The 20,259-nt window shown below is 39.6% G+C and overlaps 1 protein-coding gene across 1 annotated transcript; it reads left to right on the top strand.

Moving 5' to 3' along the window:
• The first annotated feature begins 12,160 nt into the window (after positions 1 to 12,160).
• LOC135258531 (uncharacterized) lies at positions 12,161 to 13,776 on the top strand. Its single transcript, XM_064342000.1, has 6 exons — positions 12,161 to 12,278; positions 12,487 to 12,765; positions 12,908 to 13,050; positions 13,142 to 13,383; positions 13,524 to 13,583; positions 13,682 to 13,776. The coding sequence occupies exons 1-6, from the start codon at positions 12,168 to 12,170 to the stop codon at positions 13,774 to 13,776; spliced, it is 930 nt and encodes a 309-aa protein (XP_064198070.1). The 5' UTR covers positions 12,161 to 12,167.
• Positions 13,777 to 20,259: the final 6,483 nt, after the last annotated feature.

Genomic DNA, 20,259 nt, shown 5'->3' with positions numbered 1-20,259 from the left:
AGGAAAACAATGGGTCACTGCAGTTTTAGCCCTGATATTCCTGATAATGGAGTCACCGGTTATCAGTGAAACCGGAGAGTGAGGCAGGGGGCTTCTGACCTGCTAGTTGGCTGTGTCCCGAGGGGCAGGCGGGGGACATCGGTCCAGTGGAGGTTCTGTAGCCCGGGAGGTAACGTTGGCTCCCGGCGGTGAGAAGGGCGCATACGCGGTTCAGCAGCGCCACTCGGGAAGGAAGACGGCTAAGTGGAGGGCTCCCACTGTCTGGACGGGTGTTAACTGGAGACAGCCCGAGCAATGAGGAGGTAAGGGGAGGAATTATAGCTGGTAGAGGCTAGCTTAGCCACCAGGCTTAAAACAAACCTGTAGGCATTCTTCGGGTTTTCCCAGTGGATGTCACGGTAGGAAATAACAGCTCGCCGGTCACTGTTGCTACTAGAGTCTGAGGATTCTTTATTCTGTATTTATGTTGGAAATAGTCGTAGACAAAGCTGGCTGTGTACAATTAAAAGACTAAAAAAGCTGGTAAAATGAAATGGAATAAAATGATAGATTTGATGATGATGATAAAAATAAAAAGAAACAAAATAATGAATAAAACTGCAGCAGAAGCTGCGAAAGAAAGTAGAAAAAGATCAAATAGAAAAAGCTGCGGGAGCTCACAGAGACACGTCTGTATAGGTACGCCTTACACTTGTGCCAGTACTGGCAAAAGTGTAAGTGTAAGTGGAAGCTGTCTCCAGTTCTTGTATATCTCAATGCTCCCACCCTCTCCAGTTCCTATGTACACTCTATAGTATGTGCGCTATCCTCGTTGTACACATGATTAGGCATGTGACTAAGGACGCAACTGAGCATTTTTGTGGAGCAAAAGAATTGCACTTCCCGGTTCAGAGGTGCCCCTACTGAACTCTATAATAAGTAACCAATGAACTGTATAAGAACTAGAAGGGAAACGTGATCACATGGTTCCATTCAATTCTATTCAATTTGACACTCCCACATGTGGCACCACCGCAAGACGGCTTACACGGACCACAAATAGAATTATATGATGAAGCTGCCATGTATTTCCTATGCAAATTGCAGAAATTCAATGAACTCGCTCCTACCTGAATTAGACACCAAATGCTCATATTGAGGTAATCAATGGAAGCAGGCAATAACATTATACATTTTTCCTGGAGCAATTTTTCTTTGGCTGAACAGAACAGAGATAATTATGACCAAATGTCACTATTCTGATTGCATTGACTAGTCGGACAGATCTCTGATTGGTTGAAAACAAAATCGATGAGATTTGAAACAGGTTCTTCATAAAATCACAACTTCATCACGTGATGGGGCCTATCTGCACAGTGGCTTCACTTTCTTCTCTTACAGAACTGTGGGTAGACCCAGAGCTGTAGAGTTCTATCTATGGCTCTGGGTAGGCCTGCCATTAAAAGCATTGATATCAATATGATGCCATGTTACTGTACTACAAACAATATAGGCTTATATATATATATATATATATATATATATATATACATATATATATATATATATATATATATACAGTGGGCTCCAGAATTATTGGCACCCTTGATAAATATGCACAAAAATGCTAAAAAAATGGCTAAACTAAAAAATAATAATAAGCTTTATTTTCCAACATGTGTAAACTAGTGTGCTTGATTAATGATTCATTGGAATCAACCAAAGTCTTACATTTTTAAAATTAAAAAAAATATTTCCCCAAAAAACAGGTTCCACAATTATTGGCACCCCTGGTTTAACGCTTTGTGAAAACACCCCTGGCAAAGATGACAGCCATGAGTCTTTTCCTATAATTTGTGATAAGTTTAGAGAACACATTTGGAGGGATTTTTGACCATTGCTCCATGTAGAACTTTTCAGAATCATTGATATCTTTGGGTTTGCGCTTATCGACCCCCCCCCCCCCCTTCAGTTCAGACCACAGGTTTTTGATGGAATTTAAGTCTGGAGGCTGAGAATTTCCTGGTACTTTGTTGAATTCATTGTGTCACTGATCTAAAATAGTGCCCCGGGACCACTGCCAGCAAAACATCTCCAAAATATCAAATACCCACCTCCATATTTGACCGTAGGTATGAAGTGCTTCTCCTGTATGCATTCTTCTTTTGCCGCCAAACATGTCGATGGTGTGTATGGCCAAAACGTTCAATTTTGGTCTCATCTGACAATAGCACTTTCTTCCAGTCATAATTCCAATGAGGTTTGGCAAGCTCCAGATTCTTGGTTTTGTTTATTGTGCTCAGTAAGGGCTGTCTTCGTGCCACCCTTCCAAAGAGTTATTTGGTATGGAGGTGTCATTTTATGTTTTTTTTTAGACTTGTTGACCGCAAGAAACAAACCAATCTCTGCAATTCTTAAACAGTGATCCTTGGGTTATTAATGGCCTCCCTCACCATCTTTTTCACTGTCCGTGGGGACACCATGCACTTGCTTCCTCTTCATGGCAAATTTGCAACCATTCCATATGTTTTACACCTTTTTATTATTGCCCTTACAGTATTGGTATGTTTAACCATGTATGTCTTTTTTTGTACCCATTACCAGACTTGTGACGGTAAATAACTAGAGCCCGACCGATGCCAGATTTTTGGGTCCGATGCCGATCCCAATTTTGGAGAGTCCTAGCCCACCGATTACCGATGTTTTGACTGATATTTTGTCAAAAAGTGCAACATTTTCAAACCAATTTGAAAAACTTATGTTTTATTAAAGTTTCTATATTTAAGAACATTAAACTTATAAGCAAACAAATAAAAATAAAAATAAACACACAAAGAACTTTTTAGATAAAAAAATGTAAAAGATGATATTAAATTAAATATATATATTCACACCATCTTTAAGTGTGTGAAATCAAAATAACTCCACACCTTGCTTTTACTCCTTTCTTTTCCAGCCATCTATAAAAAAAAAATCAGTTTTCCAGTTTCAAACATGTATTTTTATGAATATTATTATTGTTGTTGTTATTAATTTGTTATTATTATTTCTTAGTATCTATTCTCCATAAATTAATTATATTTTTTTATTTTATTCCTACTACATGATCTCAAAGAGTAAGACTTTATCTAGAGAGCTTCCCTGTCCATAAGAATTCAGTGGTGAAAATAACTACAATGCGCTCTGGCGCGTGACTAGATGACACACTCGCTCGCAATAACGCATTAGCTATTGACACAGCCTCATTATTTCTTATTATTTATTCTCAGTAAGTTAAATGAATTATATTTTCTTATTTTATTTCTACTTCATGATCTCAAAGAATAAGACATTATCTAGCGGAGCTAATGAGTGAATCAAGTGTAACGTTAGATGAAATTAAATTGACTGGATGAAATACGTGAAAAAACTACAATGCGCTTTCGTGCAGGTTACCCACGCTAACTGTTGGTTGATTCACTTCTCCAACAGCAATCCTTCTCTCATGTTATCACGACAAATCTAGATAACATGCCTTAAAATGATCCACGTTAGAAGTGTTTTATCTGCGTTTTTACTGTCTGGCTAGCTTGCTACGATGACGTGTGACTAGATGACACACTCGCTTGCAATAACGCTTAGGCTACACAGCATCATATAGTAGCTAATATCATTATCTCAGATAAAAAACAAATGTGTGATGCATTCAATCACATATATATCGGTCGGGCTCTATAAATAACCATCGGTCTCTTCTGAATTGACAGTTATTTGGCTTTTTCCATGCTGATGGATGACAAAGGGATTTTGTATGCTTGTTACCTCATTTTTATTCTCTAGTGAAACTGGAAGTGATGGAATGACACAAAATAGTTCCTTTAGACTGAGATCAACTAAATTAAGTAAAATTGTATTGCCAATTTCATTTTGTTTGATTTTACTTACAATAATTGTTAGGGGTGCCAATAATTATGGCACCTATGGTTTTCAGAAAAAAATAGATTATTTAATAAAAAAACATTGAAGCATGAGAGTAAATGTATTGAAATAAAAGTATATAGTTTTCCCATATGTTTGAACATAACATATTGATTATTATCTGTGTCATTTATTATATGCAGCCTTTTTTCTTCATTTTTATTAAGGGTGCCAATAATTCTGGAGCCCACTGTATATATATATATATATATTGGCCACTTTATTAGGTACATCTTTCTTGTACTGGATTGGTCTTCTGCTGCTGTACCCCATCTGCTTCAAGGTTCGACATGTTGTGCGTTCAGAGATGCTCTTCTGCATACCTCGGTTGTAACGAGTGGTTATTTGAGTTACTGTTGCCTTTCTATCAGCTCAAGCCAGTCTAGCCATTCTCCTCTGACCTCTGCCATGAACAAGGCATTTTTGCCCAGAGAACTGCTGCTCACTGGATATTTTCTCTTTTTCGGACCATTCTCTGTAAACCCTACAGATGGTTGTGCGTGAAAATCCCAGTAGATCAGCAGTTCCTGAAATACTCAAACCAGCTCGTCTGGCACCAACAACCATGCCACGTTCAAAGTCACTTAAATCACCTTTCTTCCCCATTGTGATGCTTGGTGTGAACTTCGGCAGATCGTCTTGACCATGTCTACATGCCTTAATGCATTGAGTTGCTGGCACATGACTGGCTGATTAGATATTTGCGTTAAGTTTTCAGTTGAACCTTTGTACCTAATAAAGTGGCCGGTGAGTGTATGTACAGTGAGCACCATAATTTATTGGACATTGACACATTTTTTGTTATTTTGGTTCTGTACTCTAGCACTTTGAGTTTGAAAGGATACAATGACAATGAGGTTGAAGTGCAGACTGTCAACTTTAATTTGGTATTTTCATACATATCGGATGAACCGTTTAGAAATTATAGAACCTTTTGTACATAGTCCCCCCCCCGATTTTCGGGCATCTAAAAATATTGTACAGTTTAATGTAGAATAAAGTAATCATTTTTTATATTTGGTCGCATATCCTTTGCATGCAATGACTGCTTGAAGTTTGCGACGCATAGACATCACCAGACGCTCAGTATCTGCTCTGCCAGGCCTGTACTGCAGCCATCTTCAGTTCCTGCTTGTTTCGGGGACTTTTTGCCTTCAGTCTCCTCTTCAGCATGTAAAATGCATGTTCCATTGGATTCAGATCCGGTGATTGACTCGGCCAGTCAAGGATTTTCCGCTTTTTGGCCATCAAAAACCCCTTTGTTGCTCTAGCAGTATGTTTCGGGTCATTGTCTTGTTGCATGATGAAGTGCCGTCCAATGAGTTTGGAGGCATTTGGTTTTATCTGAACAGATAAATTAGATACAAAATATTTCTGTAGACTTCAGAATTCATTGTTCTACTTCTGTCTGCAGTCACATCATCGATGAAGAAAAGTGAGCCCGTTCCACTGGCAGCCATACAGACCCAAGTCATAACACCCCCTCCACCATGTTTCACGGATAAGGTGGTCTGCTTTGGATCATGGGCATTTCACTTTTTTTCTACACACTTTCCTCTTTCCATCACTCTGGTACATGTTAATGTTTGTCTCATCTGTCCACAAGACTTTGTTCCAGAACTCTTGGGCTCTTTTAGGTGCTTTTCAGCAAACTGTAATCTCGCCTTTCTGTTCTTCAGGCTTATCAGTGGTTTGCATCTTGTAGTGTACCCTCTGTAGTCCTGCTGGTGTAGTCTTCTACGTATGGTAGACTTTGACACATCTACCCCTGATCTGTTGGGCTGTTGTCAGGGGGGTTTTCTTCACCATAGAGAGTATTCTCCAGTCATCCATCCACATAATTATTATCAAAAATGGCCGCTGTGCTGCGAGTGTGTGTAACAAGCTGAAGTCTGCTTGCTCAACTATTTGTCTACTAAGGTCCTTGTGAGATATACTTGTTACTTTAATCCGTTGGTGACAAACAAAGCTACTTGTGGTGACTCTGAAAATACAATTTGAAGTAATTTTTTTTGTGGACCAAACTCACAAGTTTTCTTGACCAAACTGTTTTCTTCATTGTAAGAGGGAAAAGGCTGCAGACCTCAAACTATCTGGGAGGGGATGCAGCAAATGAAGCTTGAAATGATCTTGCACATGGATTCCAAACTTGAAACTATTAAAGTCAGCCTTAACAAAATAGAGGGCTCACTATCTACACTTGGAGACCAAGTCTCTGAGCTAGAGCAGAGAGTTGGTTCTAATGAGGATGATGTACAGGATTTGATCTGACGCGTCAAAACACTCGAAAAGGATCATTCTTACCTGAAGGAACGAAATGAAGGTGCTGAGAACCGAAGCTTCATTTCTGTAACCGAGAAAGCCGAGGGTAGGGATATTCTGGGCTTCATGAATCGTCTGATCGCGCAGCTTCTTGGTAAAGAGAATTTTCCTACTCCTCCGTTTATCGAGCGTTGTCATCGTTCTCCAACCTTTGTCAGGAAAAACTCCAAAGCCGGACCAAGGCCAACATTTCTTTCGCTCCCCTGATGAGGTTGAGGCATTCCTTGGCGAGTTCTCTGTTGATTCCCCGAAATAAGCTACCTCAAATGTTAGCCTAAAACATTGTCCATTGACAAACTTTTTTTTTTTTTTTTTGCTTTCTCTTGTTCTCTTCCTCTCTTTCATCTCATTAAGGGTCCAAGCAGCGAAGCTGGTGGAACCCTATTGTATTTGTTAGGATTATTATTATTATCATTATTATTATTATTATTATTATTTTTCTCTGCTAAAAGTGTCTGAGGCTCTGCAACCATAGGTCCTAGAGCAACCAAAATTGGCAGGTGGGTTCCTATGGCCCCCCACTACTCAGGCACGAAAAATCACCTATGTTGGCCAGATGGTGGCGCTATAACAAAGGGTCATGCGTAAAAGGCCATAACTCCCACACCATGAGATAGATCAACACAAAACTTCATCGACCTATGCATCTGAACGTGCTCTACAACTTTGCTATTGGCACCACCTATGTCTGCCATATTGTTTGCCCGCCATTTTTACTTTTTCGTTGGGGCGTGGAAGCTTTATCCGCTAAAATGTCTGAGGCTCAGCAACCATAAGTTGTAGACCAACCAAATTTGGTAGGTGGGTTCCTATGGTCCCCCACTACTCAGGCACTACGAATCACCTATGTCGGCCAGATGGTGGCGCTATAACAAAAGGGTCATGTTTAAACGGTCATAACTCCCACACCGTAAGTCAGGGCCCGCCATTTGGACTTTTTTATTAGTTGGGGTGCGGAAGAGCTGGAGCTCCAAATCTAAGTGTTACGACATCTAGTAAACTTCTTTACGGCAAGCGACATCCATGGCGACGCAAGTAATCCGACACCGTAGGGTCTAGTTTGTACCAGTGAGGGGAGGGTCTGAACGTCGGGGAAGCAATGGAAGACAGTGCCAGCCAGAGTGCATGCCAGGCTACTAAAAGTTTGTTAGTAAAAGCTTTTTGAGAGGATGAATCATTACTTTTCTTTGGCATGGATCCATTTGAAGACAGTATCGGGTGAGTTTGTTAAGTCTTTAAATCTGTCATTATGGTGAGAAATAGCTAAACCATTTTATTGGTAGGTTTTGAGTTTCTGTGCAAACGCGCGAAAACACACTGATATAATAAAACAATGATGGCAATACATGTATAGTCCGCTTCGTTCCGTTGCTACCATAACATAAACTATCTTGTGTCTACAGCTGCAGTTTCTCGCTGCAATTTCTAATATTGAATATAAACAAAAGACGCAATTTATGCTGTAAATCGTATTCTCAATTTAATCTCTAAATTGACTGTAAGTTTAGGGTTGTAACTAGGTAGTTGTTTCGTAGGTGACTTAACTCGTCTTAACTATTGCTTGTATTTTTGCATAGACTGCGTTGTTGCTGTTCTTGTTTGTGTTAGTGTTAATCAGTTTAACCTACAGGGTCCAAGTTGAACTATGCGGTTGTTCCCTGCACTTGGAACGGTAGGCTACTGCCCTCTAGGGTTTTCGACACACTTGTTCCTGGTTATGGTTATACACTTTGTTGTACGTCGCTCTGGATAAGAGCGTCAGCCAAATGCCTGTAATGTAATGTAATGTAATGTAATATTTCGTAGCAACAAGATAAACCCAACATTAGCCCTAAAATATGCCAATACAGCAGTGACAACGCTGCTCACTGAATAACGAAATAAATGAGACAATTTTAAAAAAATTATACCATGTCATTCTACAGTCAATATCTGGGACTAAACATTGAATAAATATACAATCTTACCATTGGTTTTACGCGTAGAGATGTCCCTTTTGCGAATGAGTGGTCATATATTGTCTTGGACAATCCGTTTGTGAAATATACGTGCATCTGTGACGCCTGGGTCGGCTATCTTCAATAATAGCTGTGCGTAATACCACACCTGTTGCTTACGGCATTGTCGCCCTTTTTAGTGCAATTTGGCTTGATTGACAATTCATTTATTCCATAGGTGAGAGTATAAGCTTTCTAACGATGTATAACATGTCTGATTTTGCTTTTGGAATAGCGTTTTATAGGTCAGTGTAACCGAAAATGTTCTTATCATCGCATTCACTTAGGCATTCACTCTGTTTGAGTCTGGTAGCAGTATAAAGGCTGCAACTAACGAAACGTTGTCAATTTCTTGGGAAGTACTATTATTATTGAGGACTTCTCGGCATAGCTAAGCCATATCTTTCCCTATCTGACATCGTTTTTTGGAGAAAAACAAGCGGCCATGACTCTTTCATTGATTTACTGTCTCTGTGTCTATCTACTGAACACAGATAAAATAGCATCATTGCTATGTATTACTGTTCAAAATATTTCGGTTATATACATCATTTTTGAAATTGAGTGTCTTTAAATACGTTAGTAGTATTATATAATGTGGATATTTCACACTAATGTAGGCTAAGCGTTAGTTAGTTGTGTAATTGCTTACTTTTTGTGACGCATTCGCAAAACGTGGTGGACGGTTGAAAATTGTTTTCATATAGGGCATCCCCATACAAGAACACATACGAGAGTACAGAAATACATACAAGAGTTAATTATTGCACATGTACTGTACAGCATTTTGTGACAATATTTTGAATTATTTTTAAATCTGATGGCGATGTCCCATGTTAAACCTTCATGGGGGGCTCATTTATAAAAAGTGCTAAAACTCACTGTAATTAACTGTTTATGCAGCTATCTTTGCCCCGTTCGCTAATGTACTCTTTCAGATCATATAAAATAATTGGTTAACGTTAACTTGGCTGCTAGGCCCCGTCCAGACGTATCATTACACTATATTGCGCCCAACAGTGTAATTCACCTCTCAGTACACGGTTCAAAGTGGTGACTTTAGCCGCGTTTCCAGCGCACAAACTTCCCCCGGGAACTAGGAACCTTTTGAGGAACTCAGTGCATTTCCACCACAGGGACCACGGTCTAAATTCAGTTCCGGGGACATTATTTTACCCCACAAAAAGTCCCTGCTCGGCGGGTAGTACTTTCCAAAAGTACAGGAAGGTTGGCGGTGAGCCTTAAAGAGCTGAACATTTCTGATTGGTCGAGTAAAAATCTGCAGCTGCAAACCGATTTATTATTTTCATAATAATAACTTGAATTCAGACTTTTGGTTATAGCCTGCCAACTTCTTGGAACAGATGAGAAATTAAGATAGAGGATTATAACATGTATGCTCTTCTGTTTTTTTCTTGCTTTAAGTCTGTTTTTATAAAATATTAAGCATTTGTGCTCGGACAGCATATTACGTACCAAAACGCTTTAATTCGGTTGCTGAATATTTCCATCCGGATTTTCTTTGTTAGCCCATTATAACTGACTGAAAGCGTTTCAGGTATGCGGTAGTTCTGCGTAATTTACATTGGGGATACAGTAAATGCAAACAGGGAAAAATCGCCTTCCGCACTTTTTGTCAGGGTAAAATAACAGGTTAATTCTAGTAATCGTCCCTTTTGCTTTTTCAAACTACCATAATTTTACTCTGCGATTCTTCAATTCCACAAAAAGGCCGGAAGGACTAGACTCTAATTTATGCTGCATGGTTCGCATCTGTATTTAGCTGCTCCGCTAGCGAGTATTTAGCTGCTCCGCTAGCAGTAACTTTGAAGGAATCTAGAAGATGAAAGCAAACGGTGGCTGCACCGCTGCAATATTAATTAAAAATGTCACGCAAGTCCGAGTTTTCATTGTATTTATTCTTGTCATTTTGTGATTATATGGAAATGACGATGAGTCGAATCACTCAATTCAACAGTAAATTGTTTGACGTGTTCATGTTTTCTGCTATAAATGTTTTTACCAGTTATTTCTGGAATGTGAATGCATTCAGTCGCTTCGGATGTCAAGACGTCAAAGTGAATGTTCGCATAAAAACATAGTGTGTTTGAGGGGATATATAAAACAGTTACAATCTATTGGCCTGTTATATCATGTTTGTTGTTCTTGTCAGGGTAAATCAGTTCAGATACAAGTCTTATCACTTATAACTAGGGTTGGGTACCAAAAACCAGTACCTTAATGGCACCGGATCCTGTATGGTCAGCACTGACCAGACCGAATCACTGCGCAAATTTCGGTGCCTCGTTTCGGTGCCACTTTTAGTCCCTCCTCGAAATCGCGATCTTGCTATGCTATAATTCATGCAAATTCAACCAACGAGACAACATTTTAAGAAATTATACTATGCCATTCTATAGTCAATATCTGTGACTAAATACTGAATGCACATTGGTTTTACGCATAGAGATGTCCCTTTTGAGTCTGAGTGGTCATATATTGTGTTGGACAATCCGTTTGTGAAATATACGAGTATTTGTGATGCCTGGCTACCTTCCAAAATAGCTGTGCATAATGCCACGTGTTCTTTACGGCGTTGTCGCCCTTTTTAGTACAGTTTGGCCGATTGACAAATTGTTTCTTCAGTAGGACAGTATAAGCTTTCTAACGATGTATAACAAGTCTAATTTTGCTTTTGGAATAGCGTTTTATAGGTCAGCGTACCCGACAATTTTCTTATCGCATTCACTTACACATTTACTGTGGTAGCAGTAAATACCCTGCATCTAACGAAACGTTGTCAACGATATTGTGTAATTTCTTGGAAAGTAGGCTACTTATTATTGAGGCATTCGGGTCATAGTTAAGTCATGTGTTTGCTGATACAGCTATCTGACATCGTTTTCTGGAGAAAACCGAACCGGGTAGTCATTGATTTACTGTCTCTGTCTCTATCTACCGAACACATTATTGCTATGTATGTATTACTGCTGAGAATATTTTGGGTATGTACGTTATTTTTGAAATTGAGTGTGTTTAAATAGGTTAGTGGTATTACATAATGTGGATATTTCACACTGTAAGTGTAAGTGTTACTTAGTACTGTAATCGTTTTTGTGAGGCATACAACAGTGATGAGGAGAGTATTGGAACATTGCCAAAACGTGGTGGACGGTTGAAAATGGTTTTCATATCGTCCCATCCCCATACAAGAAAACATACGAGAGTACAGAGTGTAGAAATGCATACAATAGTTAATTATTACACATTTAGGTACTGTGCAGCATTGTGTGACAATATTTGTGCATTATGTTTAAATCTGATATTAATGTTTCATCTTAAACCTTCATAAGGGGCTCATGTATATGCTTTACAATGGAGAAAAAACATTTTTATTCCTTTTTGGAGAGGTTTTGGAAGTTGTTTCTGGACCCTAGCTATTTAGGCCAATTAGAAAGCTTGTAATTACCACTTTAAAATGCACAGTTGCATTTGTGCCACTTTATTTCTTCCAAAATTATGAATATAAAGTAATCTAAGCTAGTATTGTAGATGGTACAAATGTCTTGCTTCATTTAAAGCATTTTTCAAGTGTCTGTGGTGTTCACATCTGGGGTTACAAAGCTTTAAATAGGGTACCCCCTAAATGGCCAAGGATTGGCCAGATTTGGCATGTGCGCTAAGTGGTGAAAGTTGTTGTTTGTTCTTTATTTTAAAGAAGCTATAAAGCAGATTATGAGATGAATGGAAGGATTAGTGGCCTTCATGTTCATGGCAAACACATTATCACAGTGTGAACATGTAACATTGTACCAGGTGTGCATGACTTTGATGTGCAAACAACAAATAGCACCAGTAATGCTATGTTTTTTTTATGTGGCATCAAGTTAATATAGTTTTTCCTGTTAAGCCATGACAGGGTGTGGCTCACGTCATAAAGTCCGTCAATGGCCTGTGTCAGACATCAGTGGGCATCAGCACAAGACTGTGTTTCCTGACAAATGTCATGCCAATGAGAAAGAGGTGATGTATGCAAAAGTGCCTTATGTAGTCTATAGCATCTAATACTGTGTTATGTACTGTATAGCATGTCATACAATATAATTGGATACGTGCAAGGTTGTTACATCGCTTAGTGTTGTAACAACATTCACTAGCGTATTTATTAACATATTTGATTTATCTTTTGCTTTATGTAGTAACATGTTTGATTTGTGTTTTCTTTATGTAGTTTGTGTTCGTTGTTGGCGATTCACATCTCAGATCTTTTGCTGATGGAGTTGTAAACATGCCAGAGGGTCGGCTGTCCTTTGGTTTTATGGCCACACCTGGAGGAGATGCAACAGCGTTGCGTTTGGAGATCTCCCATCTTGGTGATACTCCACGTACTCCGGATGCAGTGTGCCTGCTTGCTCCGGGGAACAACATGACCTCAAGTCGCACTATTGAGGAGGCTGCCAGGGCCTTTGGGACTCTCCTCAGTGTTGCATTGCAACACTGGCCAAACAAGGTATGTGTCAAAGCATAAACACACTCAGACAAAGGCAATAATGTCCTTCAGTAGAATGTTATGTGTTCACAAAGGGAGTAGTAATAGTCACAGAAATTAAGTAGGTTTTATTTTAGTGCTAATAGCAATTTGTTATTTCTAGGTGTTTGTGGTGGATTTCCCCATACGACATGTACATGCAACACTGGAGTACCAGCTTCTGCTAAAGCAGGAATATCACCGAGTTGCAGCAAAGATGGGGGTGCGGTACTTCTCAACAAACAATGTTTTCCAGCCATCCAAAAGGTATATTCCAAGAAGTTGTGGATACATCATCACTGTTCTTATGCATGTTTCTCTGGGACTTAATTATTATTGTCATTACTTTTTGTTTAAGGCATCTGTGGTGTCAGGATTTGGTACACCTAAGTGATGACGAAGGTATGCCTCTCCTTGCGGACTTCATTTGGAACACTTCATACACCATCCTGCACATCCCTGTCAATCCTGTACCACTTAGAGTGCATCCTACACTCAAACGATGCTTTCACAAAAACAAGAAGGAGCATGGTACTTCATCACAGCCACAGTGTATTGATCGATCTCAATGCTCAGCAACATCCTATCGGCCCTTTCCAGGTAATAACTGCTCTGTGTGTTACATAAAACTGTCCATTGTTAGTGGTGTCCAATGTTTGAACAATGTTCTGTCTCTGTTTTTTTCTTCTTCTTTTTTTTGGTTTTTCTAAACCCATATGTCTGTATGTTCTTGTGTGCAGCTGTTAAAATGAAGTATGTTGACCATGACCAATGGACACATCTGGTGCCTACTGTTCCAGGTAATTCTTGCATGCCAATGTGTCTGTGTCCCGATGTGTTACTGTTATGGTGGAGACCCATATTTCATTTAAGTCATGTTGTTTGTGCTTGTTTCTAGATGTGAGGATGCAGGTTCGGGACCGGCGTCATTGTATACGTCAGCATGCTGCCACAGGACTGTTTGTTGACATACAGCAAGTACGTTTCTGTTGATGTATACACTTTGTTGAACTGTTCAATTACGTTTTCTAAAAAGTATTCTGTAAATCCGCGTTTCCACCAAAATTACCCGGAACTTTCAGTCCCAGGAACTACTTTACCAGGAACTAAAAGGTTCCTTCAGCTAATGGTTGTCTGCGTTTCCACCGCGGTCTAAAGTCCCGCGAAGATTAGGCAAATTAGCCCACTGACGTATGAAAAAGCAACGTTGTCGTCGGTCCATCTGTCACATGATTTCTTCTGTAACCCCATACTACCACCGAAGTAGCCTACATTATTTTCTAATAACCGGGACAGCCCGGAGGGGTTTATTCCACTTATATACAACGGGTTACCAACAATGACTATACATGGTTACTTGTGTATTTATTGATTTTTATCGATTTAATCACATGGAATTGAAATATTCTTTCAATAGCATATTTTACCGTTGTCAAGCAAAACTGTCGTTGGTAGTTGAACTTGGACCGTTATGCAACAAATAGGATATAACAGACCAATAGTCAGATTGTAACTGTTTTATATATCCTCTCAAACACATTCATTATGTTTTTATGCGAACATTCACTTTCATGTCTTGAATCCGAAGCGACAGAATGCATTCACATTTCCAATATAACTGGCAACAACAGCAGAAAACATGCACACGTTGTAAACAATTTGCTGTTTGATTACTTTCTCATCGTCAATTCTATATAGGCTAATCGCAAAATGACAAGAATAGAACGAAAACTCGGACTTGCGTGAAAATTTAAATTAGTAGTGGTAGAGCCACCGTTTGTTTTCCTTCGAAGTTAGCCGAGCAGCGAAGTGTGCCCTCCAGATGCGAACCATGCACCATAAATTAGTCCATAGTCTTCCTGGTCTTTTTGTGGAATTGAAGAATGGCAGAGTAAAATTACGGCAGTCTGAAAAAGCTAAAGGTACGATTACTAGAATTAACCTGTTATTTTACCCTGACAAAAAGTGCGGAAGGTGATTTCCAGTTTGCTTTTACTGTATCACCAATGTGAATTACGCAGAACTACCGCATACCTCACATAACTGTATCAAACGTTTTGAGTCAATTACAACGGGCTAACAAAGAAAATCCGGAAGAAAATATTCAGCAACCAAATTAATCCGTTTGAATGTTTTAATACGTAATATGCTGTCCCAGCACGAATGCTTAGCATTTTATAAAACGAATACTAAAGCAAGAAAAGAACAGAAGAGCACACGTTATAGCTAATTCCAAGACGTTGGCAGGCTATAACCAAAAGTAGGCTACTGCGCCGCATAACATACAAGTTTGATTTGAAGTTATTATGAAAATAAATCGTTTTGCGCCTGCATATTTTCAAACATGGCGCCTGAAAATAGACACAAAAAAATGCTGCGAGTACTCGACCAATCAGAAATGTTCAGCGCTGCAAGCTCCACCCAAAAGGTTCCTGTACTTTCGGAAAGTACTACCCCCCGAGCAGGAACCTTTTGGGGGGTAAAACAAAGCCCCCGGAACTAAATTTAGACCCTAGTTCCTGCGGTGGAAACGCAGGAGTTCCTCAAAAGGTTCCTAGTTCCGGGGTATAGTTCCTGCGGTGGAAACGCGGCTTAAGTAATCAACGTAATTAACTCCTAACATCAACTTGTGTTTACAGCGAATTGTCAACGGAGGTAGGATGGAACGCATCTTTGATACATACATCCTATGTTACCCTTCGGCCTACCGCCAGAACACCAAGCCTGTCCATAGCCGCGTTTCCACCGAAATTACCCGGAACTTTCAGTCCCAGGAACTACTTTACCAGGAACTAAAAGGTTCCTTCAGCCAATGGTTGTCTGCGTTTCCACCGGGGTCTAAAGTACCGCGAAGATTAGGCAAATTAGCCCACTGAAAAAGCAACGTTGTCGTCGGTCCGTCTGTCATATGATTTCTTCCGTAACCCCATACTACCACCGAAGTAGCCTACATTATTTTCTAATAACCGGGACAGCCTGGAGGGGTTTATTCCACTTATACAACGGGTTACCAACAATGACTATATATGGTTACTTTTGTATTTATTGATTTTCATATATCCTCTCAAACACATTCATTATGTTTTTATGCGAACATTCGCTTTCATGTCTTGACATCCGAAGCGACAGAATGCATTCACATTTATATGTATAACTGGCAACAACAGCAGAAAACATGCACACGTTGTAAACAATTTGCTGTTTGATTACTTTCTCGTCGTCATTTCCATATAGGCTAATGGCAAAATGACAAGAATAGAACGAAAACTCGGACTTGCGTGAAAATGTAAATTAGTAGTGGTACAGCCACCGTTTGCTTTCCTTCGAAGTTACTGCTAGCCGAGCAGCGAAGTGTGCCCTCCAGATGCGAACCATGCACCATAAATTAGTCCATAGTCTTCCTGGTCTTTTCGGAGTTGAAAAATGTCAGTAAAATTACGGCAGTCTGAAAAAGCTAAAGGGAAGATTACTAGAATTAACCTGTTAGTTTACCCGGATAAAAAGTGCGGATGGTGATTTCCAGTTTGCTTGTACTGTATCATCAATGTTAATTATGCAGAACTACCGCATACCTCACATAACTGTATCAAACGTTTTGAGTCAATTACAACGGGCTAACAAAGAAAATCCGGAAGAAAATATTCAGCAACCGAATTAATCCGTTTGAATGTTTTGGTAGCCTACGTAATATGCTGTCCCAGCACGAATGCTTAGCATTTTATAAAACGAATACTAAAGCAAGAAAAGAACAGAAGAGCACACGTTATAATTCCAAGGCGTTGACAGGCTATAACCAAAACTAGGCTACTGCGCCGCATAACGTACAAGTTTGATTTGAAGTTATTATGAAAATAAATTGGTTTGCCGCTGCATATTTTCAAACATGGCGGGTAATGGCGGAAAATAAATACAACACAAATACTGCGAGTACTCGACCAATCAGAAATGTTCAGCGCTGCAAGCTCCACCCAAAAGGTTCCTGTACTTTCGGAAAGTACTACCCCCCGAGCAGGAACGTTTTGGGGGGTAAAACAAAGCCCCCAGAACTAAATTTAGACCCTAGTTCCTGCGGTGGAAACGCACCGAGTTCCTCAAAAGGTTCCTAGTTCCGGGGTATAGTTCCTGCGGTGGAAACGCGGCTCATGACCCAGCACCTCAGTCCGTGGCTGAGAAGAAATCCCTGCACATCAAAAAGCTAAGTGCTGCTGGTTCAGGGCATGTGGGTCGTAGGCCTTTGGTAGTAGTTGACAGGGTCAAAGAAGTTTTAGGACAGGAAGATGTTAGGGACAAGGTAGTAAGGAGGAGAAAGATGGGAAACATACACACCAGTGTTACACAGACAGAACAGAAGCAGGAGTTGCCTACTGAGAGAGCACTGAAACAGGAGTTGGGTAGTCAAATAGTACAGAAACAGAAGTTTGGTAGGGATGAAGGAAGTGTTGTTTGTCAGGGGCAAGGGGGTCACATGCCTTCAGAAGTAGGCAAAGGGCTTCAGGATACACAACACATACATGGGGTATATAGCTGGGTGATGGTATCTAATTTCTGTGTTCCCTTCCAGCCCACTTTTGAATGTCCCAAAAAGTTTAGTATTGCAGAAGTGCGTGATGACAACACATTGCCAATAGCTTGTAAGCCAAATGGGGTGAAATCATTCGCAAGTAAGACACCAAATACACTGGACAACAAAGGGGGGATGCCTTCTGTGCATGACACAAGTGGGGGAGATTCAGACCATAACAAGACAGTGTGCTTACAGACAGTAGCTCATGCTGATATTGAAAACAAACAAAAGGAAATAAACAGCAGACCAGCTGCAGTACTTGCCATAAAAAAGAGCAAGAACCACATAAGACGAGGTATAGGTGAAGGCAACTCAATATTTCAGATGGCAATTAGCATAGCAGAGCAGCATGGTATCCAGCTTAGAAGTGGCAATCCAAACAAGGCCAATGGTAATTGCTTGTATGAATCCATTATTGATAACATAAATGCAAGAGAATGTTTTCCAGAACATTTGACAGAAAGGCCTGAGCACTATAGAAAGGTCTGGAATACTGTAGGTGAACAGAAAATTAAGGCATCTCCATACTATCCAAACGTATATACAGAACAGCAGTGGAGAGAAGCATGGCAAACTTTGCAAACAACTAACCAATATGACCTTGACTATTTTGGTGATATGGCTATCCTTAGTTGTGCTCATACTACTAAGAAAGATATCCTTGTTTTCAACACACCTTGGAAAACAACGAATGCTCAACCTCATAGTCCAATATATGTAGGCTAATATCTGCAGATGCAATAGATCCAGCAAATGCAAGAGATACTCATGTTCCATTGGTGTTGGCATACAATGGCCATCATTTTGAAAGCCTCATTCCTGTTTCTAATGTTGATGTTGACAAAACAATTGCTTTGGTGGATGCATACAAGACTGGAACCTATAAGACTCCTAGGTCTTTAGCACAAATGTTTGAGCTCATTGGAAATGATTTACACAACACAGAAAGCAATTGTCCCACAACAAATAAAACCATATGTACACAGGCCACAGAAAACCAGAAAAGAACAGAGCTTACAGCTACCACCAGTAATTGAAAATTACGCTCCTAAATCCCACAGTTTAGATGAAGCCAATTATACCAGTTATACCATAGCAATAACTTTGCCAGATGTATGCAACAGTTGTCAAAAGCCATTTCAAAGGCTGCTGGTACATTTGCGCAGGTCAAAACAATGTCAATTACATTACAACATGCAATCTTCATATCAAGAAGTCATTGTGAAACACGCAGACCAAAAACCTCTATGGCAAGCTGCCAAACGTCAAAAACTGCAAAAACATAAGCAAAGTGAGGTCAATGTAGGCCTAAACCATGTTGACCAACAACCTCTACCATGTCAGAAAGAGAAAGAATCCACTCCAATTGAAGCCAGTGCAATACACATGAAAGTTACAAGGAAAAGACAGTTGCAGGGTAATTCTGTAGATGTCATAGGAAAAAACGTTTCACCATGTAATGTAAATAAAAACACAGAAAGAGATTGTCCCAGAACAAATTACACAATATGTAAGCAGGCCAAAGAAAACCAGAAAAGAACAGATCTTGCAGCTATCACCAATAATCTCCAGATTCAAAATATAGGTCCTAAATCCCACAATTTACATGAAAGCAATAATACCAGTGATACCGTAACAACAACTTCCCTAGATGTATGCAAGGGCTGTCAAAAGGCATTTCAAAGGCTGATGGTACATTTGAGCAGATCAAAACAATGTCAATTACATTACAACATGAAATCTAATAGCAATCCAACAATGCCTAATCCAAGTGCAGATGAAGTTGTTTTTGTCAATGAAATGGAAAGCCCATGTCTCACATTCTCTCCTTTCACTGTGCAGCAAAAAAAAAACACTTTGTTCAAAAATTAACATCATCCACAACTGACCTGAATATGTTGATACACAAGAACCAGTTCCAATGAATGTCCCAATGAATGATCCTTGTGAGACAAAGGCTATTGTAGGTGATGGTAACTGCTTTTTCAGAGCTTTGTCATTTTCTATTAGTGGAAGTGAAGATCATCACAGAAAAATCTGACTAGCTGTGGTTAAACATATGGAAACAAACGCATCACAGTATGCTCCTATTCTCAGAGATGGATATTTTTCTGTTGAAAACTATTTGAAAGCATCACGCATGAAATATCTTCAAACTTGGGCAACTGAGGTGGAAATACAAGCAGCTGCAGATCTCTTTGGAGTTGATGTTTTCACATACAGTCACAACAAGTGGTTCAAGTATTCCACAGCAAATAGAAAGACAATTCACACAGCTATATACCTAAAACACTGCAACGCATCTCATTACGAAGTAGTTACATGCGTGAAGCAACACAATTCTGACCAATGCACTAAACTCTGCAACAAATCCAATGAATGGCCACAGTCACATCAGATAAGGAGTTCTTCAAGTCGACGTGAGCTTGACAGAAAAAACAAGCAATATGAAATAAACAAACAATTCCGAGATGCAAAAAATAAAAGAGGAATTAAAAGATACAATGAAGATGAAAACTACAAGAAAACCGTCAAAGAAGGCAGCATAAACAAATACAGCACTGATGCCCAGCACCGGACAAATGTGAAACAATACAGCGCACACAAATATGCCACTAATGAACAACACCGTGCAAATAAGAAAAAGTACAGCATAGAAAAATATGCCACTGATAAACAACACCATGCAAGTACAAAACAATACAGCATCGACAAATATGCCACTGATGAACAACACCGTGCAAGTACAAAACAATACAGCATAGACAAATATGCCACTGACGAACAACACCGTGCAAGTACAAAACAATACAGCATAGACAAATATGCCACTGATCAACAAAACCGTGCAACTACGAAACAATACAGCATAGACAAATATGCCACTGATCAACAACACAAGGAAAATCTGA

Source organism: Anguilla rostrata, chromosome 7 (genome assembly GCF_018555375.3).
Source record: "Anguilla rostrata isolate EN2019 chromosome 7, ASM1855537v3, whole genome shotgun sequence".
Classification (NCBI taxonomy): Eukaryota; Metazoa; Chordata; class Actinopteri; order Anguilliformes; family Anguillidae; genus Anguilla; species Anguilla rostrata.
Note: the sequence above shows the minus strand (reverse complement) of the source record. Positions and strands in the feature narration are given on the sequence as shown.